Raw genomic sequence first — 24,688 nt, forward strand, 5'->3', positions numbered from 1 at the left:
GGCTCAGGTTATCTGGAGGTCCGAGGGCTCCTAACCGGTGAGTGTTGTAAAGGGGCTGAGTTTGCTTTATGCATAAACATATTTAGGCTGCCGTTGAGGAATCCGAGTCAGTGTATAAACCACCAGCCGGACACTAATGTTCTCACTGTCGTGTCTGGGCTGTGTGCGCTTGGTTCTTCAAAGCCGTTTTTGCACCAGGAGGACAATCAGCTCTGTCATCAGGGGCTGCCTTTCCTCAGCTGCAGGGGTAGTTATTTGGTTTAGCTGTACTTGTTGCAGTGCTCCAAGCTAGCTTCTGGTGCTTTATCTGCAGAAAATCTATCATAACGTGAGGCAATTGAGTAAAAAGCCCTCAACTGCAGCATGTTGAAAATGTCATTATTGAAGATGATCAACAGGTGTTAGTTCTGGCTAAAGGAAACTTTGGTGTTACTTCCCTCAACGTGACAAGTGTAGAATTGTGTGGGGGTTAAAATACATTCAGCATTTTTGTTTCAGAGGCAGTTTGAAATTATTTCTGTCTTCTTTCACTTTGTGCCTTCTTGGTTTGAAAACATCCCAAAACCACAAGACTGTTAGATGGGCCTGTGAATTACTTTTCCTTGTAAAGCACACAGCTGGTGACAGAGTTCGGTGCTTACAGGGTCCTTTTTCTGCTAATTTGGCAGGCAGCACTTGTCACCCCATTACTGAAGCAGTTTGTTTAGGTACCAAATGATAATGAACTGGCTTTGTGGGTTTGTTTTCTGCTTAGGTTATTACAAAAGTAAAGGTGACAGTAAAGCTACCAATTAACTCGAAATCACATGTGGATCGTGTTCATTTTGTGTAGTGTTTTGACTCATTGCTCCTCTGTGAACAGGACAATGTCTCTTTCCTTCTTCGTAAGCTTACTTGTTTGATTAAAAATCGCTCGGGCAAGATTACATAGAAAGGTTTATACAACTCCCTTCATTTCAGTCACTATTTCTGACTACTACGGTTGAAAGCCTTCACTGCCATTGTTTCTAACCCATAAATGTCAGATTTGTAACATGCGGTCCCAGTGACAAGAGCTTTAGCTTGCAATCGTGAAGCAAAGGGGAAATGGAGGCAGAGACCTGCACTTCCAACTAAGTGAGAAAAAGAAGGTTTTTTTTCTGACTTGGGGCACATTTCTGTGATGCAGTTCTCACTGAAACAGAAGAATGACAGAAATATCAAAAGGGTTGTAGAGGTTTCCTGCCAGTATGTAGATGTGAAAATTAAATAGATGGTGTTCACTGTAATAAGCCTGGAGACCCTTATCTGTAGTTAATAATGAGCACTTCAGGAAAAACGCTTCAGCAGGTCTGTCATGGATGTCTCTGCCTCATTCTAGGCATCAAAGAATATTGAATAAAAAGGTTAAACTATTTGCCATTTCTTTTCCACAATGCATATTCTAGGTGAACTTTGCATAAGTTATAAAGTGTTTACTTTTTGGTCAGCTTTAAGGTGAAATGTTTTTTCTGGTTTTTTTTTTGCTTCTGTTGTCAGATGGAAAGTAGGCTTGATAGCACTTGGGACTCAAGAGAAAAGACTGTGGCCTTCAGCTTTGATTACTGCTACTGGTCAGTAGATCCTGAAGATCCAAAGTATGCTTCTCAGGAAATGGTAAGTGATGCTGTTGTTCATGTTGTTCTCATCCTGTTTTATCCTTTACAATCATATCTACAGGAAGAGATTGAAGTGCAGGATACATGAAATTTGGTTTTCATTTCTGCCCCAGTGTGGGTTTTTTTGTTTGTAATACCAGGTACTCAGCCCTTTTGCCTTAACTAGGTGCTGGAGGACTGCAATACTCTTGTTTGGCAACTAATGTACACTTTGATTAGATATGTTAACTTGGATAGTAATTGTGAATTGTGAAGATCTGAGGACTACAGCTTAGTAATGAGTTTTTTTCTTGTGCGGGCTTTTTGTTTGTTTGGGTTTGGCTTTTTTTTGTTTGTTTGGGGCTTTTTTGTGGTTTTTTTTTTTTCTGGGTTTGGGGTTTTTTGTTTGTTTGTGGTTTGCTTGGTTGGTTTTTGGTTTTTTTTTGGGGGGGTAGGACATCAGTTTCTAGAGAGAGAAAGCTCTGAATTGAAAGGAAGAGTGTTGAGGTGATTCTGCTGTAAGGGTTGGGTGATAGGTTGGACTGGGTGATCTTGGAGATCTCTTCCAACCTGGTTGATTCTATGATCAAGAGTGAAATAACTGTATTTTAATATAATAGGAGTAAATTTTGCTTATGTTCTGATGATTTTTCCTTGATAAAGCATCTTAAGTCTCTCATAACTAATGAAGGCTTCTCTTAGACTGAAGATCTGAGGTTTGATTTAAGAAAAAAGATTGAAGGTTTTGCTATTAAAATAGGGAGTGATTACAAATTTATGTTAATAAAATGGGAATTATGGAATCTACTACAAATAAATACAACAAACAGCAAAGCTATTCAAAGATTTCACACTGTGTGCATATGATCACATGTTGGCATTAAAAAAAAGTTTTTACTCCTGTTTTTTCTTCAGAATTGCACCACTTGGTTTTTGTCTGTTACCAGTACAATCATTCCTGATATTTCAACATGTATAGTTTTGTTGGTTTTCACAGAAAGTATCACTTAATACTGAGATAGCCTTGTGAAATTTGTGTTTCTGGTAGTGGTGGGCACAGGATTATTCTGTTTTTGGGAGTAAGTACTTGGAAAAACTACCACATCTGGCAACTAACCAGAACTATAGGTGACATTCTTTGACTTTCTTTCATTTTCTTCTTGGTGCGATAATGTGCAAGATGTTTCAGGAACTTGTTCTAAAAAGGAAGTTGCCTTTATCTAGTGCTGTGTACTTCAGAAACTTCCATTTAAGGATTACAAGTAACAGACCTTTAAATGTTAAACAGTTCTCCCACCCCCATATTGGCTTATTTGCTTACTTTCGGTTTATATTCTTTGTTTCTCTCATAGTACACTAAGAGGCATTCTTGTTACAACTGTTAACAGTACAGTAGATTTTTCTAGCTGGAAGGGTTTAGCAGATGCAAGGTTGATAAATACAGTCTGCCCAGTCAGTGTTATCTCTGCTTAGTAGGGAAAATTATCATAACTGCCAAATGGAAAATATAAATATTGGCTAAAAAGTGTACATTTTTGTCCTCGTTGTTATTAAATACCAGTGCAATTGAAAAATAATGTAAAATTCAATACAAACAGAGCAGCTTCCTTGTTGGGGCTAAGTGGGTACTTCAGACTCTGTGGTGAGTGTTGTGTTATCTGTTTTATCCAATAAAAACACTGAGGGGAAAACATGAACTCTCTGGTCAGAGATAAGTAAGTAATGGGCTACAGTCTCCTGGTTCCTGCTGCTGGCTGAGAGGGTGTCCAGCGATGCTTCATGTAACCATTGAGTTGCTGAGTCTTAGGTAGGTGTCTTTCATGAGATATGGAAAACATAAAAATGGGCTGATGCTTTTCAAGGCCTGGAGTCAAGAGTGAATTTCTTGGGCTTTTTACCTGTCTTGGTGACTTTATAACCATTAAATGTCCTTGGGAGGAAAGCTGCTGGAATTCTGCAGCCTTATCATGCTTTTGTGCATTTGTCTGTCCCCTTATGCTGTATGAATGAAGTTTATTGTACGGGTTCCATGTTTTGGATGATTACCTCAGTGCTGAGCTTGAAATTACTAAGCTTCCTTACAGCGATGATGCTATCAGGAGCCAAAGGGGGTTCGGTAACGCTGTCTTCCAGTAAAAGCTTTCTTTCATAAGCTGACCTTGGATTACTTGTTCTTTGAAGGTGTCCTGCCAACTGTTATCATATGTGATTGGTGTATTGGTTGAGGATGAAAAGGAGATTAAATTATCTGCCTTCAGGTACATTTTTGTGGAATGCTGTCTTTTAGTAAATTATTGGTTCTGTCTGCTGGATGGATGTATAAAAACCAAGTCCTAACAGCTTCTTCAGTTGATAAGGATTCTGTGTCAAGTAATAGTAAGAGAGCTGCAAATTTTAGTTTAGAATAAAAATATGGTTTTAAAGATGCAAATCTGCTCATCTGAATACTTCTTGCCATTTCTTCCAGAGGTTAACATTGTTCACTTCACATTCCAATCCTTTGCATTCCATTTAAAACATCTGAGAAACTAAATATGAGCCAGAGCTGTATTTTCTTTTTCTCTCCTACCTGTGGTAAAATACAAAGTTATACAGTGTTCATAAGCTTGATTTGGAAGTCAAATAGTAGTGTTCTGAATTCTTAGTCTTTATAAGTTTCATAAATTCTTTACAAAGTGCAAGCTTTTAAAAAAACAGCTCAGCTATGCAAGTATTCTGTACATTTTCCAAATAAGCCAATGTCAAATTTTACAATGTGACCTCTGGTTTTTAGATGGCCAGTCCTGAGACCCTTTGGCCTGTTGCTTTGGTTTTCTCCCTGGACACCTGAATACTTCGTATTCGAGATGAGATTTTCATCTTCTTTCGCATACACATGATTCTTTCCAAAAGGAACTTTACCTTCTCTTTTTAAAGACTTTTTTTTTTTTTCCTTCTAAGTAATTTTATTGGTGCATAAACAGAATAGAGGAATCACAGAGTACACTGAGAGTGGATGAATCCCAGAATACACTGAGTGGCTAAATCTACCAGAGCTACCAGCCACTAAAGGAAAAAGAAAAGGAAACATACTAAACTCTTCCTAAGTATGGCAGAAAGTAACTGAGTGCCAAAAAACTTGTTTGGACACAAAGAAATAACAGGTAGCAAATAAGTATGTATCGGAACAGGGACGGAAAATTTGACGGGCAGCATGTGAAATGAGAAACAAAAGGAAATTCTACAAGATGATAGGCATTTAAAGAGGAAAAGGTCATGATTCTTATTCTGACTTGATAGTTTGTTACATGCATTTTCCATGGTTATTGATAAGGGAATGAATTTGCAAGCCATCACCATCAAAGTATAGTCTTTGAGAACCAAACCAAGCCGACAAATGGGAAATAAAACCAAAACAATGAAAAAATAAAACCAACCAGCAAACAAAAAACCCTAACAAAATAACAGCAACTAGGACAAAACCCAAGACCCAACCAAATTTTAAAAAAAAACACTACAGAAAACCCTGTAAGAAACTCTAATACTTCTGGTGATGTTCTTTTGACGCAAACTTGATTTTTGTCTGAGCTGTGTTGTTGCAGTTGCTTTAGCCTCGTAGAAGGAGGCTGGCTGAGTGCCTGCACCTAGGGTTTACTGCTTGCATACAGTTAGTTTCATCATGTCTCCCTGTGTTATTGTACTTAAGGAGTTTTGAGTGGTAAATTTGGTACTATGCAAAGCCTTCTTTAGTAAAGGGGCATGTATTGTGCCGAGGTGGCTATTGCTGCCTTCTTGCCTGCCTCCTCCTTCCACTGGTGTCTTTGGGGAAGCTTTGTGTAGTTCAGGATTATTTTCCAAAGGCAGTGTTGGAAGTCGGTCACTCTTGTAGTTGTGTAACTATGGGATAATTCTTTAACAGAAATTTGTTACATATATCCATTTCACAGTAAAACTACTATGTGGTAATTGTAACCATTTTTAGAGTTATGCTTCTTACAGACAGATTCATTCTGCTAGTTCAATACAACAGTTAATATGTTGCTGTTTTGAGCCTGCTTTAGTTGTCCCACGAACAAGCATCTAAAATTAAACTTATTCAAATTTATGTAGAACAGTCTGTTCCAGTCTTTAGAGTTTCCTTTGTAAAACCTAAAATAGCTCTTAATTAATCTTTCCTTGAGTCTGTTTTGGTTCCACTAGGCAAAGGAAAATGTTTTAAATGTTGCAAATCTTTACATGTTGCCCATGTTAAATCTTGATGACAAAAATAGTTTAGTTTGATTTAATGCAAGCACAGTTAAACTCTGAAGAGTGTTCTGCACAACAGTTTTCTTAGGGCCACAGGAAGACACACAAGCATTAAGTGTTCTTGTAGCTGGTTGTTGCAGCTTCAGATTTCAGCTTCCCTCCAGCCATCCTACCCATCCGGTTATTGTGCATGCACAGCAACCATGGTGGGCAAACTGACTCGCAGGATGCATGAGCAGGCTATTTGCACACAGCAGTTGCCGTAGATAGCTAATGTGTAGCAATCTGTTCCTTTTGATAAGGGGAATACATCTCATGACTAACAAGCTTTGAATGGTACAGATAGTGAAATCCAAAAAAGTGTTTGTGCCCAATTTGCACCAGTTTCAAATCACCAACTGGGTTTTTCCTGAAACATTTTTGTGTATATCAAGCTTGGTTTCTGAACCTCAGCTCATCAGTTAAATGGAGATTGTGGTGCTCATAAGGGCAATAAGAACATATAGACTTCAGAATTTTTACCTTGGGTTTTAAAAAAAAAAGAAAGAAATTACATTCATATTTGTCAAGGAATTTCGTACATCTGACTTGGTAAGGAATTTATTTTGTTTTGGCATAGTAAATTAGGTTTATGCAGGTGTGAATATTCCTTCAGCATTTATCTGAGTATCCTTAGTTGCAGTAACACTGTGACCCTCATTGGACTTTCTAAAACACAACAATAAAAGCACTCAACCAAACAGACCATGACCAAACAAAAAGGTGACTGTCTTTGAGGTAAATCTGAGAAACCTGAGAGTGCATGAAGATTGCTGTAAACAGCTGAGTGATGATATACACTGGCATCTTTTTCCTGAAAAGATTACATTTGTCTCTGGTGAGAAGTAGCTGCCCATTAGAAAAAAAAATCTTAGTTTCAAATTTTTTTTTTTTCTGGATTCCCTTGTATGTAGAGATTGCACTGTGATACGTCACATGTGAAAAGTGTTGTCTTAAATTTGGATGGTTTTACAGTGAGCAGGTAGTAAAGGTAAGAAAACAAGTCTAATTGCAAATGTCAGTAACTGCTTTTAATTTCTTGTTCTCACCTCCTACCTGTCTATTCTTCAGCACTGCCTTATTAATGTAAGTGAAACACTGATTCTTTTTTTGATGCACTTCCACTGTGCATTTTAACCACTGAGGGTTCATGAAGGCTGTTCAAAAGCAAGTCAACTTATTACATTAAAGGTTGTTTATTTCTAAACTGTTTATGTCAAGTGAGACAGGTTCTTATCGTCCATCACAAATGTGTGCTTAGGAAGAACTCATTTCTATAAAAAACAAAAATCAGTTCATTTGAAAGATTGAGTTTTGTTCTGTGATTTGAAGGCAAAAATAGAGGTTACTGATGGCTCATGTGAATGAACTCACATGACTCATTTAAACAGATTTGATTTCTTATTTGAAGCAGATTCACTTCTTATCTTAAAAAAATCATAATTTATTTTTACAATATTTGGCTTCCCATCATAGCTGGGTTTTATAGTACTTCCAACTAGAAACAGTAGATGGACAGATGATTTTCTTCTCTCCTTGTCAGAGTGTAAACTGAAAAGCAAATAGAATCAGAAACAAACATACTTGTTTTTAATGTTGGGTTTTGGTTTTCTTTTTTCCCCGTGTGTGGAGGGGTTTGTTTGGTTGTTTTATGTGTTAGTTGGAAAAGTTTAGCAAAGTTACACAACAGTATTGTTTGGAAGCAAAATCTTGTGACATACTTTCCAACTCTTCGTCAAGTTACATCACCGTACTTGCTCCTCTTTTGTTTTTAATTACATGGTCACACTTCTGAAGAACTTTAACTGAGAGACCTTTCCTTTCTAAGCTGAGTTTGTGACACTTCCGTGCTTCTATACGTTCCCTGTGAGATGCAGGCTTTTGTCATGTTAGTTCTCAAGCCAAATTAAAAATCTGATATCTGACACATGCTTAATTCTAAACTAAGAGTTTTATTATGTGAGAAATTTAAATCTTTTGAAAAATCCTTTGGTTTGTGCTTTTTGTGTCTTTCTCCTCCCCACCCTGTCTTGATGCAAAAGGAGGGAGAAAGAGAAGGAGACAGTGGGCGTAAATGGCATTTGTGCATGAAATATTTGAAAAGCAGTAAGCATTCCATCCACAAGATTTTTTTCCCCTTAACCCAGCATGATACAGAAGTGAAAAGGAGAGCATGCTGTAAGAAAAAGGCTTTTTGTGCAATAATCGGATCAGTATATAATGGATTGTGATGGAGGGAAAGAAACCACCCCAAGTGCGTGCTATATACCTTCTGCCAGCAACACAGCTACTGTGTTCAGTTCTTGATGGAATAAGGTCGTTCCTTCTGGCTATACCAAGATATCATTGCAGAAAACTTCTCTGGGATTTATCATGAATAATTGCAAATTTAAAACCAAGCTTTATTGGAAGACAAAAACGAATTGAGTTCACTTTCAATCCACTATGTATAGCATTAAAAGCACTGTATTTTGTTATGACAAAAATTAGTTTAAAATAATATTTGAGAGAAATACAGCCGTATACATTTGTGTGCCACTATAATTTAGGGCAGCTATATTTCAAATATGAAGCTTAAACAGGAGGACACAAGAAAGGATTAAGCTGAATATCGGTGACAAGTTGTGGAAAATAAACCATTTCACAAAGAATCAAATGAGATATTTTTCAACTGTTAGATCTGCTAGTGCTTATTTGCTTCCCAAATAAGCACTGACTGTTGTTATCAGATACACAGAGCATGTTCTTCACATTGGGCAGGCAGTACAGTTTCTTAAATAATATTGAGCATTCAGTAACTGAGAAGAAAAAGAGAATAACATTTTCTTTTGGCTGCCCATTGTGTGTGTTGCAGTGAACCTGCACACTTGCAGTCTGTGTTAGTTCTATTCACAAGGTTTGCCTTGCAAATTTTGCCAGTCCTACAAGTAAACCCAAAAACTTGGTGCTGGTGAACTGTGAGTTTTCCAAAGCAGCTTGATAGTATATGATTATTTGGAAGGATGATGGTGATTTTTTGCAGACTTAAATTGTAATGGTGGAGATGGTTTGTTTTAAAAACAAAAAAACTATTATATGGGTGAGCTGCATGCAGATGTTGATTGCACTTTATTACTTGCAGATGAACATTCAAAGTTTAACTTCTTCTGTGTAATCACCCCACAAACTTTCTTCCATGCTCTTAAAGCAGTATTTTCCCCCCCCTCTTTTTATCTGAGAACTATTCTTTGTTCTTTCTGCTTTGGTTTTGTAAGGGGGAAAATTTGGAAAAACTTAATGCACTTGGTTTGCAATAGATTTTTTTCAAATAGGTTACAATACCTGCAGTGGGTTTTTCCTAGGTATTTTAAATAGGTTCCCTTATTCAGCTACAAGTATTTCCACAGCATGGCTGAACAGAGTGAAGATCATATTCATGGTGCTTCTGAGGTTAATCCAAGATTAATTTTAATCTAGAGTGGGTTCTCTCTGATTTTAGCAATGTTATAGGAATATCTGCAGTTAGGCTGGTCCCTTTGGAACTGAAACCACTGAAAAATTAGTCTGAACTTCAAGTCTCAAGAACATATTGGTCCCTGAGCTCTGTAGTCTCTGTATGGAAGAATGCTAATAGACTTTTAGTAGGAGTCTGGGCCAGGTTTGGGGAGTTTATGGGTTTGGAGGTCTGTGGGTTTTTGTGGGTGTGGTTTGGTTTGGTTTTTTGTGTGTGTTTGTTTGTTTACCGGCAGCTGGCTTGTGAAGGATTTTGTTGGGCAGGACTGTGCTGGCATTGAGTAGTGAAATGCATTTATTGTAGCAGCTGTGATCAAGTTCAACACGGTCATTTTGTTCATTTCTGAAAATGAGCCATGTTTCTGACAGGCTGCAGCCCTGAGATTGGCCTTGCATGTGTAACTAGCTAAAACACACATATTTTCTATGTTTTTCAGGTGTTCTGTAGTATGGTAAGAACAGCAGTTGTTCCCTTATAGCAAAAAATAGCTCTTCTCATTTTTTAGAGAATTGTGCTTTCTTTATTCGTCTTCCCTAGAAGTAAACTTTCATATTTTTCTGTTAACTAAGATGATATGCCCTGGAGAGACATGTGTGTGGCCTTGTACACAAACTGAATGAGTCATCCTTTTGGCTGGTTCTAAGCACCTGCATGTTGACTCCCAATTCTGTTTTGTTTTCAATCAATAAAAGGTCTGCCCTTGAGAGCTCGTATGTGAAAAGCTGTGTTAAGCAATATTCAGCTGTGCTTTTCTGCCAAAGTAGGTTCTGTCAGTGCTTCTAAACTGCATGAGAGGAAGTGAAGATTAATCCAATTAATTCAGTCTAGAGATATTTACAGTAACCTCAGTACATTAAAATTCTGATCATTAGTTTAGGGTTTCTTGCTCACAGAGGTACATGCTATTGTGGATTGGTTCTCATTCTTTATAACTTCAGTGTCGTAATGTCAGGGTATTCTCAGCTGAAGAAGGGGAGATGATGTAAGATATGTTTCTTACCAGACTGTATCACTAAAAAAGTAGTACATAGTTGGGTAAAAAGTTTGATGCTGAATGATAATGCTTTCCTATAATTTTTTTTCCCTGTAGGATTTGACTTGTTTTCAAATTATATCCATTAAGACAGGTCTCATTTCTGCTCTACTGCTATTACAAGTGTTTTCCATTCTGAATTCCCTCTCCTGCACACCTACACATATAAATGTGCACATGGATTGTGTGGATATATGTGTATGCATGCTGTGTGCCTTTACAATAATGTTGGCAGATTTTTTTTTGTGAAGAACCTCATCCCACATGACAGTCATACATGTAAAGCATTAGGTCTCCAAAAGTAATCTAAGAAATTGTGAGAATATGGCCCCAAATTAATTAATTTGGCTCACTTAACTTCCTTTATGTCTATAGATTTTAAATACTTTTTAGAATGTTATTCTTATTTCATAGGCAGAGGTGAGTAGGTTATTCTCAGTGAGGAAAGAGAGGCTTTTCTAGTTAGCATCAGATAATCAGAGACAGAAAATTGCAGGAGATTATTTATTCAATTGAAAACAGGCATGTGTTTAAAAGCTCTGTAGATGTGGTGCTTGGGGATATGGCTTAGTAGCAGATTTGGTAGAGCAGGGTTAATGATTTGACTTGATGATCTTGAAGTTTTTTTTTCAGCCTAGGTGATCCTATGATTCTGTGATTCTTTCAGGGAGATTATATGGTGTTTCAAAACCACTTCATGTGTGGTTTTTCTGTTTTATTTGGGATATCATATTAAAAAAGAGGAGCTCATATTACTGGTGCAAGACTGTTTTATGCCTTTTGTTTTAGTATCTTAAATTTTCTGAGACCATAAATATTTTTCAAGTTTTGACCAGATGAATTGATTTTAGTAAAACGTCTTTTATTTTTAAATTGGTCTTCAACAAAGCAGTGTCTGAGAAAGAACCAATTGCTTTGAGGGAGAACAAAACAGAGATATGTCTTGGCTTATGTTAGGTTTGGCTGAGAGTGTTTTGTTATGATGGCAGAAAATGGATTTGAGCAACTGCTCATATAATTAGGAATAGATAAACTCATTTTGGCTAGAATATCAACATTGAAAGCTTCATGAGTAATACATTTTGTTATCCTTATTGTGGAAGAATGAAGTTTCTTGATGGATTTTAGAAGCCAAAAAGTCTCTTGGCACAATGATTCCCAGTCTTTTGGAGCAAGCCCAGTCAGACCAATCTGTGGCCTTTACAGTGAAGACCACAATAATTTTGCCATTATCTATAAATGTAACCTGAGTATTTGGAAGTGTGATCAAAAAAACTTCCTTAGATTGTGCTCTGAAACATATATCCCTTTTGGACAGGAGAGATGGCATCTACGAATTCCATTGAAAAGTCCTCTCCTTTAGCTGTTCATGTGACCCATGAGGTTGGGCTTGCCTTGGCTTTGGATTTCTGCACTCTGTCTTTGTCATCTTCAGGACCTTCTTGTACAGACACTGCTATTGGTGGTGGTGGTAAATCGGGTTGCCTGGTATCACGCATGAAGTAACCGTGCTGCCCTGTTAAGTGATAGTGCTCTAAGGCCATTTCCTTTTCCAGTCTGTGTTATTTTGATGCTCTTAGCTGCACCCTATTTCTTAATGGTTGAAAGTAATGGCCAGAGTAGTTCACTAGTGATTAATAGATAGGCTCTATTTTTTTTTTAACTGTTGCATTTGTACACTCTTTCCTAATAGGACAAAAGTCCTCCTTTGAAATGTGCAACCATCTGTATTCATTGACCTTTTCATTAGCTCAAGAAACCTATTTGCTTTTATCTTCCCTCTTCTTTCTTTCTTTTGTGCTTTTACATTTGATTTTTTTTAATTAGAACTGAGGACATATCTCATAGCTGCTTTGAAATAGGAATAAAAGGAGGAGTCATAAAGGTCTAGCGAGAGTGAACTGATATGAATTTATTATTGAAGCAGTGCCATTTTTGCATATTCCAGCACTTACTTTTAAATTCCAACCAAGTGAATGGTTTTGATAGAGCTAGTTAGCTTTTTAAAGCCAAAAATCACCTCACTTCTGTAATGATTGGGAAATGTTCTAGTCCACAAGCTGAGGTTGTTTTTCCTTTTTTATTTTTTCAACAGCTGACATTGTTATACTTATTAGTAATTTTTTTATGTGCCTTATAATTCTAAACCAAGAAACTGACACTGAATTTTCAGCTCACCTTCAGAAAATCAGAAGATTGCTTTGTTCCCGTATGTGGAGAATGGGATAATTTAAAGTCTGTTCTTAAGCAGCTTTTTATATTTTTAACTTAAATTCCAGAGAAACTCAAAAGAACTGTTGCTGCCTTTAAAGATACATTTAGTCTGAAAACAAAGATTTCAGAGGACTGTGGAAATTTGATTCCAGCTCCTAACATTGTCCTGCTTTATGTAATTTCTGTGTGTTTGATTCTGCTTGGTACACCACAATGGTTTGATTGTCTCGCTTCTTATTGCATGTAATTTGCATAAATTTATTGCTTATTACAGTATATGGAATGCAATCTATTTCTATTCCATTTATTATGGATGTAAGTGGCTTTCTACAACTGAATGTCATTGGCATGATGAGTTCAAAGAGCAGAACAGACTAGAAGGTCATCTTTTCACTCCTCATTTTATTAATCTGGAGATGATGTTTGTTTCCTCACAGAAACTGAGGCTGCAGCTGTACAAATAAATTAAGTGGCTCCATGTAGTGCCAAGAATATTCCTTGGACACTGAAGCTTGCTGATCATCCATATGGCTAAATTGTTGGTTACATCCTGGTGCTGGTTGGGCTGGGGTAGCTGGTAGTCCTCATAACAGTTTGTATGCACAGTCCAGCAGCTGACTCACTGGAGCAGGCTGTGTAGAGTGGTTGTGGAGTCTCCATCTCTAGAGAGATTCATAACCTAACTGTGTAACCCTCTCTGGATGAATCTGCTTTAGCAGGGGTGTTGAACTTGATAATCTCCAGAGGTCCATCCAACCCCTACTATTCTGTGATTCTGTGACCTAAAGTTGTAATGGGAATTCTCTGAACAGTTCTGTTCCCAGCAGAGGGATTCGGGGTCAGAGAGCTCTGAACATTTCTGGTGTTTTCTACGTTCTTTCCGCGTTCTTCCAGCCTCCTAATGATTGTTCTTGCTGCTGATACAGGTAGTGGTGTATTTCTCAAACTTGTTTTTTAAAACAAAACCCCAGGAATAGGAGGCAAGAAGAGAGATGAGACAGAAATAGGACGTAATTAAGACATTTGAGGTAATAAATGCCTGCTATTTAAAATAAAAGTATTTAAGGAACATGAACTTTAACTAAAAAGCCAGGCAGGGCAATGAGATAATCTGTCACTTGAAGAAAAGGTAATATCAATCAGTTCCCTTTTTGTTCTGAGACTTAGCTATAAGAAAAAGCTATGTAAGCTCAGGCTGCAGTTAAGTCACACAGAATCATAGAATTAACTAGGTTGGAAGCCTCTAGGATCAAGTCCAACTGATGACTTAACCCTTCTAATTAAACCATGGCACTAAGTGCCTTATCCAACCTCTTCTTAAACACCTCCAGTGACTCCACTACCTCCCCAGCAGCCCATTCCAATGAGCAGTCACTCTTTCTGTGAGGAATTTCTTCCTAATGTCCAGCCTAAACCTGCCCTGGCACAGTTTGAGGCTTTGTGCTCTTGTTCTGTCACTGAGTCCTTATATCCATTTCCCTCAGAGGTACAGCCTGCAGGTAATCTGCCTAACCTCTTTCAAAAACTCAGAAAATACTGAAGTAGCTCTGCATAGAACTTACTCTCCATTTTTCCTTCTAGAGGAAATGTTATGAGTTGAAAGTTGCTTTCATATAAAAGGTTATTGCACTTTAGAAATTTATTACAGCCTGCAGCATAATCATTTCTATTTGCAAAGCATCAAAGAAATTTACTTTCAAATTTGCAGTGCAGTTAGCAGCTGTATAATGTTGTTAACAAGGCAGCATGAGAACCTTTATTCTGAGAAATAATCCACATAGGAGCTTGAGGATATTTTCAGTGAAGTTGGCTGAAATGTTTTCATGGCAAGTGTTTCCTCATTGAATTTTAAATGGTGTAAACTTGGTTAAAACTCCGTGGTGTACAAAAGTTATCTGTGCTGTACTTCTGTGCTTCCTGAATGTCCAGTAGCTAAACAGTTCATTTGTATTACTCTTTCCTCCCAACAAAAATTTACAGTGTTTTTGTGGTCTTGTAAGTGGGAAGACTCTAATGCTAGAGCTGTCCATACAATATATTAAAGAAGATGGTGAATAAGGAAGCATCTGGAAATAATCAAATTATCGATGATAGTTTAAATAATGACATGAAATAATGTACTTTTATAATATTTTGACATGATCTTTTCCCCCTGTTACATACATACCTTTTAAAAAAGCATACTTAACAGAAGATAGTTTGTAAATGTAAGGAAAAGGACCCATGGTGCAGAATTGTTTGATAATGGAAATCTGGAGGATGCAATTCAATGCATAGAATAATAATTAAAAAAGGAAGCTCTTTTGAAGTTAAGCTTTGACGTTTTAAAAATGGTTGAAGAACTAATAAAAAATGAAGTGTTTCATGTTAAATGCTGCAGGCTGCGGAGAGCACTGTGCTACTTTGACCTCTTTGTGCAGCTTTGAGCAAAGCTGGCAGTCATGTTCTAAAAACAAAGAATTTGCAGATGCTGGGGCCTTTTTTGTTTTGAGGAGAGCAGACTCTACAGATGTTTAGTGTAAGAAATAGCCAGTGTTTCTGCTGTAAGCTATTGTACTGAAAAGGGAGATGCCTAAGCTGAATTCCTTTGGAGATGGATGGTTGTCTTGAACAGCAGACTTGTCTGACAATCACTCTGCAACTTTGGCATATGGTCTTTATATACGATAGACTTTGGGAACAGAGACAATATTAATAACTGAATTTCTGGTGAGGTCAATGGTACAACTGTTCTCTAAAATAGATAGTGCAAGTAGAAATGTAGCTATTTAGTTTGTCATCTTTCAGAACATTCTCAGGTTGTGTGTGAACCAGATTCATTTTCTGAACTGGCTGATTATAAAGATGGTTGTATTAAAAAAAAAGTTAAAGGAAGTATATTTAAAATAACTCAATACAGTAAACTTACTTTGGAATAGAACTGATGATATACTTCACCCTAAAAATTACTTTGCTCATGCGTTGCAAAATATTCACAGAAGGATGGTTATTTAAACCTGGTGTAAACACATAAATGTCTTGTATTTCAGTCCTTCCAAAACAACTTATTTTGAACCTCTGCCCATTGCTGGTCATTTCTTGCTCATTTTAATGTGCCACCATAGCATAAAATTTAAAGAGAAATAAAATGTCACACATCTTAGCCTGGAGAAGAGGAGGCTCAGGGGTGATCTTATTTCTGTCTACAACTACCTGAAGGGGCATTGTAGCCAGGTGGGGGGTGGCCTCTTCTCCCAGGCAACCAGCAATAGAACAAGGGGACACAGTCTCAAGTTGTGCCAGGGTAGGTATAGGCTGGATATTAGGAAGAAGTTCTTCATAGAGAGAGTGATTTCCCATTGGAATGGGCTGCCCAGGGAGGTGGTGGAGGCACCGTCCCTGGGGGTCTTCAAGAAAAGCCTGGATGAGGCACTTAGTGCCATGGTCTAGTTGATTGGTTAGGGCTGGGTGATAGGTTGGACTGGATGATCTTGGAGGTCTCTTCCAACCTGGCTGATTCTATGATTCTATGATCTTCCATGTTGAAGAACTTTAAACACTGTTTAAGTTTATTTCTCCTGTCTCATTTTAAAAGATAGAAGAGGAAGTCCCTCTTCATGTATTTTACTATATGTATATAATTATTTTTAAATTATTTATTAGTTAAGGGTAAAATTCTGCTGGTTTTTGTAGACAATCATATGTGTTCATCTGGATATTTTTAGGGCTATTTTTTTAATCTCAAAAAGCATGTCTAAGAGGGAAACTCCTGTATTGTCTTCACAGGAGATGTCTTGTAATAATTTTCTGGACAATTTTTTTTGCAATTTGCCAAAGGGTCTTTGTTCATCTTGATAATACCAAAGATCTAGTTTATTGTTTGGATTGTAATGACATGGAAATATTTGACCTTAATTGGGACATGGGAATTCCCTGCAATGGATGCAGGACTGTTTTATGATCTTCAGCAGATCTCCATCTTTTCCTTTTGAAAATGTGTTGATGTTGTCTTGGCTCTGTGAAAGTACTGAGCTGGTTGATTTCAGAGATATTTCACATCTGTGTTTGAAATCTTTTACAAGTGATGCAATTTTGCTTTCTATCTAGTTAAGCATAGTGTAGTATGAAGCACTGAGCTCTTGTCACAGTATGCTTTGCCCAGTTTTGAGGTTGATGTGAAGTGAGTGGCGAAGAGGACAATGTAAAGAAGTACTTATGTCCCACATAGAGCAATTTCTGACACGGGGATAGCAAAAATAAAAGAAACTGATAGTCCTTGCTGTCTTTGTCATTAAACATTTTTAATTAGCTGAGTAGTGACTATTCAGTGCACCTTTGGCTGTTAATATGCAGCTCCTCAGTACTTGAAATCTGGGAATGAACAGAAGGTGCTGATCTGGAAGAAGAGTGGAATGAACCGTTTACTCAACCAGTGGTCCTGGCAAACTTTGTTGTTAATATATTGAGAACAAGATGCTGAGGGTTCTCTCCCTGAACTCATAAGTGACCCTAAATTTCCTCTTGGTGTTCATATTCTTCTGGAAACTGCTAAAAGCATATACCTTTGGAAATTACTTCTTTTCCTTAGAAACTTGTACGGCTCCAAACCTTTTGTTTGTTTTAAAAATGACCAAACAACATACCAAAAAGAACCCCAACACTGTGGCACATACTGTTGACAGCATTCTTTTCTTATGGAGTTAAAAACAAATCCATGAAATTGTAATGCTACAAGCATTTTTGAAGAGCTGAACCACCATCAAGAAACTTGCTTGAGGATTTGACTGCTGGTTCTTGATCTCAATAAGCATGGAGGTGATAACTGAATTCACACAACTGTATACATGTTTCCTTCACAACCTTTTTGTGGAAGTCAGCTGCGCAGTTAGTGTCGTGAGCAGTTAGGTAGGTGTTTTCAAAACACAGGAGTGAAAAATAGTCCTCTTCCTGAAAGGGGCTTTGCTCAGTGGAAACTTCACTGTTGTATCACTGTTCCCTGCTCATGGCTGGGAGGTTGGACTGGATGACCTTTAAAGGTCCTTTCTGAGCCAAACCGTTCTCTGTTTCTATGCATGTCCTCTGTGCCTGTGAGAACATTGCTTGCAGATCCTTCCCTTGAGAACCATGCTTAATGAAGATAGCTGAAATTTCTTTTAAGTGTGGGATGAAACCTGCATGTATGTAAGTAGGGTTGATAAAATAGTTATTTGTCCACCTTCTGTTTTGGCAGTAAGAGCTGCACACCTTCTAAAAGCTGACCAGATTTTTCTATCGGAAGGCTTGTGCTTATGTCTTTATTCTAAACAAGCATCTGAAAAAAAATCCTTGTAATTATTAAAACAGATATAGTCCTAAGTGTGTTGCCTGAAATTAGCAACAATGCCTTAATATGCTGTTTTGTGTTTTGTTGTTTGGTTGATTTTTTTCTTCTTCCAATGAAAGACAAAAGTAGAAGTAACTGCTGTGTGTTACTGTCCTTTAAACCTTCTTATCTCTCCAGTTGTGGACACAATTGCTTTTAAATACGGAGACTTCTGTTCTAAAATGGCAAAAGGTCTTGTTACTTTATAGAAAGAGCTGTTTACAGATGTCCCAAACTGCTCTATTAACAAAAAAAAAAAAAACCTGCTACAGCTTGCTTAATATCACAAATTATAAAACAAAACATATGTCTATAGTGTATTAGAGAATCAGGTTAAAAGTTGGCTCTTCCTTTTGAGCCAAAATAGAGTTTGGCTTTCAACTTCGGCCAAAGAATTTAATTTTATGAGCCAACCAGTACATCAGAATAAGTGAATATGGTAAGCTACTTCTTTGCTTAGCTGCTGCTGATTGCTGCATGCCAAGATTAGATTCTTCATCTCCAACCTTGACAGGCAGGACTGCATTTTCTCGTACACTTAAAGGGAAACAAATTATTGCCAGAAATTTGAAGCCCTTTTTTTTACCTGTGCTGCTAGTAATGCCATTGTTGAAGTGGAAAACTTTGTAGTATTTACTTTTTAGTTTATTATATATTTGTTTGTTTAATATTCTGAGCTTGCACAGTGAAAAACCAGTTTAAAAATGAAACTACGATTGAATTGTAGAATGCACTGGGTTGGAAAGGAGCTTTACAGGTCATCTAGTCCAACCCAAACTATGTTTAAGTGACTTTCATTGTGGCATTTTTTGTGCCTTTAAAAGTCTAAAGGGTTTGGGGTTTTATGTGTCAGTTTTCAGTAGAAATCTTAAAATCAGTACTGTGGGGTTTTCATTTTTTAAAGATTTGTCTTTTTATTTGTTATTTATTCCTGGAGGTGCTTAAGAGACTTGTAGATGTGGTATTCAGGGACATGGCTTAGTGGTGGACTTGGCAGCAACAGATTTATGGTTGAACTCAGTGTTCTTAAAGATCTTTTCCAACCTAAATGATTTAGCTTGTGGTATCTGTGTAGATGGAACTGAAGATAGTGTTACTGGATATGTTTCCAACCACTGTCTTAATTGCTAAAAACTGAAATTTGAGATGCAATCAAGACTGAGCACTAGTTAACTCCATGAGTACTTGCAAGTTTACCTCTCAATTAATGCCAAATACAGGAAATGCATTTTCAGACTCATGATGTGAAGACTGTCAGTGGGTACTGCTGAAATTCAGTTGTTGCTGATAGTTTCATAAAGAGAATCTGCCTTGTAGAATTTTTACTGGTATTTTAAAAGAATTGTTGATTATAAATTAACATTTCTAATGTCATTTCTTCTGATCCATTTTTACTTCTTTTCTCAGAAGAAGACTTTTTCTGCTTTCTCTTGCATGGAGGTGAAGAAATGAGTTTATTGCTTGGAACATGTATTTTGTAGGCTTAAGAGTTGTTTCCCACTGTAGCTTTTTTAAAAACTGATGATCTAATAGCAAAAAAAATAACAGCTTGAATTAGCTGATAGATGAAAAGACAATACCCATTACCAACTGAAGGGAAACAAAGCAGAAATCTGATCCTGATAATGTCATTGTGCTATTTGAGTCTTACAGGTGACTGTTAACCCTTACAGAATTACTGAAAATTTTGGATTGCTACTTTTTCCTTCTGCCCCCTCGTAATAAAGTCAAGTAGCAATCTTTCTTCTGTCTCTGTCCTGTCTTCTCACAAAATTAATGGGCAGTTACTTTCAAAGACACAACTGAGAATTGATATTTGTGCCTGCTGCCTTAAACAATAGAACAAGTACATAAAATTAGTAAGGTTTTTTGATTTCCTTTCACATGGAATCACAGACATCCACTAATGACCTGGGATCCCAGCCAAGAGCTAGCAGTGGTGGGAGAAAATGCAGAATATTTATAACTTCATTATAACCCATTATGTATTCATTGATCTCTTCATTTCAAGAGAGATAAAATTCGGTTTTGTTTTTTTTTAAATCCAATCAACAACTTCAACAGTACTTAATTTGTGCTTTTTAAGAGCATATCTATAAGCCTGTTCTCTCTCTCTCTAGCCTATGCTAGACCTTGAGAAAAGCTGAAGTTTTTAGTTTCCCCTGTGGTTTCGTTCTTGTGTGTTCTGGCTGAGAATTCACTGAGGAAAAATCTTCCTTGTTCTGTATTACTGGCACTACTGTAAATCAGTGTGTTACTGTTCTGGTGGTGAAGGCGCACAGCACAGAAATTGAATCTGTTTCTCTGGCATCCAGCACAGCAACCAACCACCTTTACAGACAATGCAGCATTCCAACCCACGGTCACAACTTCTTGGGACAGAAACAAAAGCACATAGTTGCCCAGCTGCTCATTAAGTAGTTTGTAGCCACACTTGCAGGTTGTGTGTATGTAGTGATTTACTTGTAATTTTCTTCTTCCTTTCTCTGAAGATGTTAAGTTTTTCTCTAGTTTTAAAGCTCTGTATCATGCAGTGATGCTGCAGTGAAGTCTTTCACTGCCTTCTGCAAGTACCTTTCACTCTTTTGCAGAAACTAGGCATGATCACAAAGAATTCTCTGGGTTTTTTTGAGAATGTCTGATCTTTTGTATGTATGTTGGTATGTATTTTTTTTTTCCTTAGCACATGATTAATTTGACTCCACTCTTATTGTAATTTTTGCAATTGTATCATGGCAGAAGTTCTCATACCAAGGGAAGAATTGCTCAAAATTAGACATGGAATGTTCTTTATCTGGGAAGTAAGTAGGATGTATTCCTGAAACCTAAACAACAGGAGATCCAGGATTATACAACTGATTACTCTGAATTTTCCTTTGACGTCCATAAGTTGTATATGTCCAAGTAGCTGTATCTGTGAGGACTACTTTAGATAAATTAAAGGGGACTCTTAAGGAAATAGAACATCTGTGACAATTTTGTTTTACAGAGTATCTGTACAGAAAGAGCATTTAAGTCTGAAGCTGGACTTCTGCCAAGCATTCAGCAGGTTTCGGTCCAAAAAAGAAACAACTCCCCAAGGCAAACAGTCCTTTTCCAGTGATTCTTCTTAAATCATGTCAGTTTGTAACCATTTGATTTTGAGGGAAAATGGGGCATGTTTTCACTGTGTCCCCCTAAGAAACATTGCTGCTCCCTTGGAGAGAATGACCAAGTATAACTTCTATTTCACAATTCACTGAATGAAAGGGGGTTTGTTTGGGTCTCAATGGATAGGATTTGCCTATGATTTGATGGGCAGATGATATACTGAATTAAACCACAAAATGTACTGTGAAAATCTTTAAGTATTCATAGATCAAAACAAGTACTCTTCTTTTTCTTCTTTTTTTTTTTTTTTTAATTTTCCCTGCATAGAAAGCTTTATTATGACAAGTATAGCTGACTGAGATAAGTCAAATATTGATGGTGTCAAATGCTGTGAGTTCTGGATTGTGTGGCTGTTGTATTGAAATTTCTCTTCTATAAGGGATCTGAGAGAAATGTGGTTTTGCATAGGTAGATAAAAATTCCAGGTAATATTTCTGCAGTAGGTGTCTCATTTTTCAGGTTGATGTTTATAATAGTATTAAATTCCTGCTATTCTAATAATTAAGGAAAAAACAACCCAAGAACAAAACAAACATCCTCCCCCACAAAAACAGAGGGTGGCCTTGTGCCCTTGATGACAGAGCACCTTAGAGCATTTAAAAGTTTCCAGATTACTATCAGAACATGTTCTGAATTAGAACCATGTATGAACACAGGGTTATGTGGTTTTTTGTGGGTTTGTGTTTGTTTTGTTTTTTTTCCAAATGATAGTTTTGTTTTTAACATATAAGGTATATTTTCTTTACTGTACAAATCAGTGATAAAGTGGCAGCAATATAAGCTACCGCTCCGCCTAATCAGTGTTTCTCTTATTGCCTTCCTGCCCCGCAGAGGAACAGTGTATAGTTCTCCCATTCTTTGTGACTCTTTCAAGTATTTTACAGTTTTACCTCAATACTTTAATCAAGCTTGAGCTTTCGTGCTGTTAAGTATACTGTGTGGCTGTACATTAGCACACAGAGCACTTTTTCCTCTGGATTACAGCTGATAAGATGAACAAAGAAAACATTGTTGTGCCTCAGTGGGAGAATCAAAGCACAAAGGGGCTTAAGGACATGCAGGAAGTCGCTTGGCAGAGCCAACAACTGAACTGTCTCTTAAGTTGTGGTGCAAATGCCTCTGTCACAGACCAAGCTGCTTGAGCTGGAGAGAAACCTTCCCTTTAACTGCCCCGCTTCCGGTTGGACTGGAAAAAGAAACAGAAAAGGCTAGAGAGAGAGAGAAGGAAAAGAAGTAATCCTAGTTGTGAAGCTCCAATTTCTTAACAAGAGAGAAGAAATGTTCCCAAACTAACCAACCGATGCTTTCCCCTTCAACCCTTCCTCTTTGTCCCATTCAACTTAGAGTAATGTTGCCGAAGTAATCCAAATGTCACAGCAGAGGGTTCTGTGCAACTGACCAGCATAATTTGCTTCCTTCTGCTTTCTCTGTCTGTGTACAGAAAGCCCTTCAGCTGACTTTTGTTTAATATTCTTTAAGAGAAAACATGTGTGGAAAAAACATTGCATTATTGGAACAAAGGTCTAGCTTTATTTTCAGATAATTCATTTCTCATACCCTCTTTCTGCTCATTTTATTTAGATTAATCTTAGGTGGAGCCTAAGCTTAGGTGGAGCTTTAATGATTTTGATAGGAGTTGTTTAGTTCTGCATAATTCTATTTATTTTTTTTTTCACATTAAGTTTAAGTCTTGCATGCCACGTCTAAGTTGTAGCAACAATTTAATTAAACACAAGTTGATTACAACTCAAACAGTAACAGCTGAAGAGGGACAAGATTCTGTAAAGAAAACACACCAAGAATGAGATGCTGCATTATCTGTAGCTGACAGTGCAAGTGATGCAAGAGTGAGCTGCTGATGTTATATGCAGTTGCTTGAAACTAGCAACTAGCTTGACCTATCAGTTGAGAGAAATTTTGTTTGTATGGTAAATCACAGCAACTTTTTCTTATACTAAGTTAATTTTGTACCTGTATCTGCTGCATTGTTGCTTGATGCTTTTTGTTTACTGATGAGAAGTTTTTGTTTTCGTGTTTGTGTCGCAATTTTTTAAAGGAAATTTAACTGTTAAGAGTTTTCAGCATTTTTTTTTTGTCTGCAGTGAAAAGTAGCTGTTGACCACATGCCTTACTTAAATTTCATCTTTTCTTCTTAAGTCAGTGGTAATTTAGAGGCTATTTTTAAATGGCACTGTACATGAAGTGAAATTTTTTAATGGTTTTATTAACTGTGGGAATTGATTGTAGTATTCCAACTTTAATGTTTTGTAATACAAATGGTTTGCATCTAGTGAGCTATTGGTTGACACTGATGCTTTTTGATTTGGCCTGTAACAAGTAGCAATATGACCAGACAACTTTATTCTTTTCTATTTCTTGCCTTGGCCAAATAAACTCCCTTGAAATTTTTGAAGTTGCTAAGATTAGTTTAGTTTCCAAATGATATTAAATATTGGCCATTTCAGGCACTTGCAAATAAGTAAATGATTACTGCACAAATAAGGTCTGATAAACTATTAGCTTGTTGCTCCTAAAAGATGTAGCTCCCTCTCTACCCTTTTTTCTTTCTTCTCCATGCTCCTCTCCTTCAGTCAGTTGGTCCTACACTGTTCATGGTAGTCTAATCAAAATATAAGTGTTATTTACCAAAAATTACTGTAGGTTAAAAAACCAAACCAACTATAATTACAAAACCTAACCAAAACAAATGAGCAAAACTAAAATGCTCTCATTGATCAATGTTGTTCACTTAAATTTGAAAGCTTGGCATTACATGTTGTCCCTGGAATTTTTCTGGATTGATTTCCACTCTCCCCCTCCCCCCCCCTTTCCTTTTTTGTTATGTTACTCTTGGGCTTGGCTTGAATGATTTGGGGAAACCTTGTTTCCCAGTTTATTAAACCCTGAGGCATAATAGACATTTTGCTGTAGTTTAAAACAACTGCTTTTTGTTTCCTTCTGCAATTCAGGTTGTGAATGGATTAAGGAAGGGAAGTTTTATACTCTGGAAAAACTACTGCCAAAACTTCATTTCTGATAAAATGCCTCCATTATCTTCAAAATTAAAGCATTTGTTACTGTAGAGGGGGCATGATCAAAAAATAAAGTATCGTAGTTACAATGTAAAACAGATATTTACTGTCATCAGCTGGTCTAACTGTATGTCCAGTTGATGCATAATAATTTGGTGAATAGTCTGGAATTAACTGTTTCACATTACTATAAGTAATAGCATTAGTTTGACTTGTGCATTAAAGGAAAGCTTAATTATCTCAAACTTTTTGTTGGGATCAGAAGAAAAACTGATAGCTGACACATTTGTCTTTGTGTATGACATAGAAAGGTTATAGGCTACAGGGTTTAATAGTAACTAAGAGGTCAATGTATATCTAAGAAAAAAAAAGGTTTCTTAATAGACACTAGCAATAGTGAAAAATAGAGTGTGATGAAACTTCTATTGCAAAATTACATCTTCTTAAAGAGAAAAAGCCCTTTAAAAATGAAAGGCTTCATGCTTCTAATAATTGAAGATGTCAATGTAAAATTATCAAGTCAATGTTAATAACAAATCTCTA

At 36.9% G+C, this 24,688-nt stretch overlaps 1 protein-coding gene across 1 annotated transcript in view; it reads left to right on the top strand.

Moving 5' to 3' along the window:
- Positions 1-24,688, top strand: part of STARD9 (StAR related lipid transfer domain containing 9) — a 105,263-nt gene that overhangs the window by 13,167 nt on the left and 67,408 nt on the right. Inside the window, exon 3 of the mRNA XM_064146536.1 lies at positions 1,519-1,635. Within this exon, the coding sequence (XP_064002606.1) occupies positions 1,519-1,635 (117 nt within the window). The remainder of the gene's footprint in view (positions 1-1,518; positions 1,636-24,688) is intronic.

This window comes from Pogoniulus pusillus, chromosome 1 (assembly GCF_015220805.1).
Source record: "Pogoniulus pusillus isolate bPogPus1 chromosome 1, bPogPus1.pri, whole genome shotgun sequence".
Classification (NCBI taxonomy): Eukaryota; Metazoa; Chordata; class Aves; order Piciformes; family Lybiidae; genus Pogoniulus; species Pogoniulus pusillus.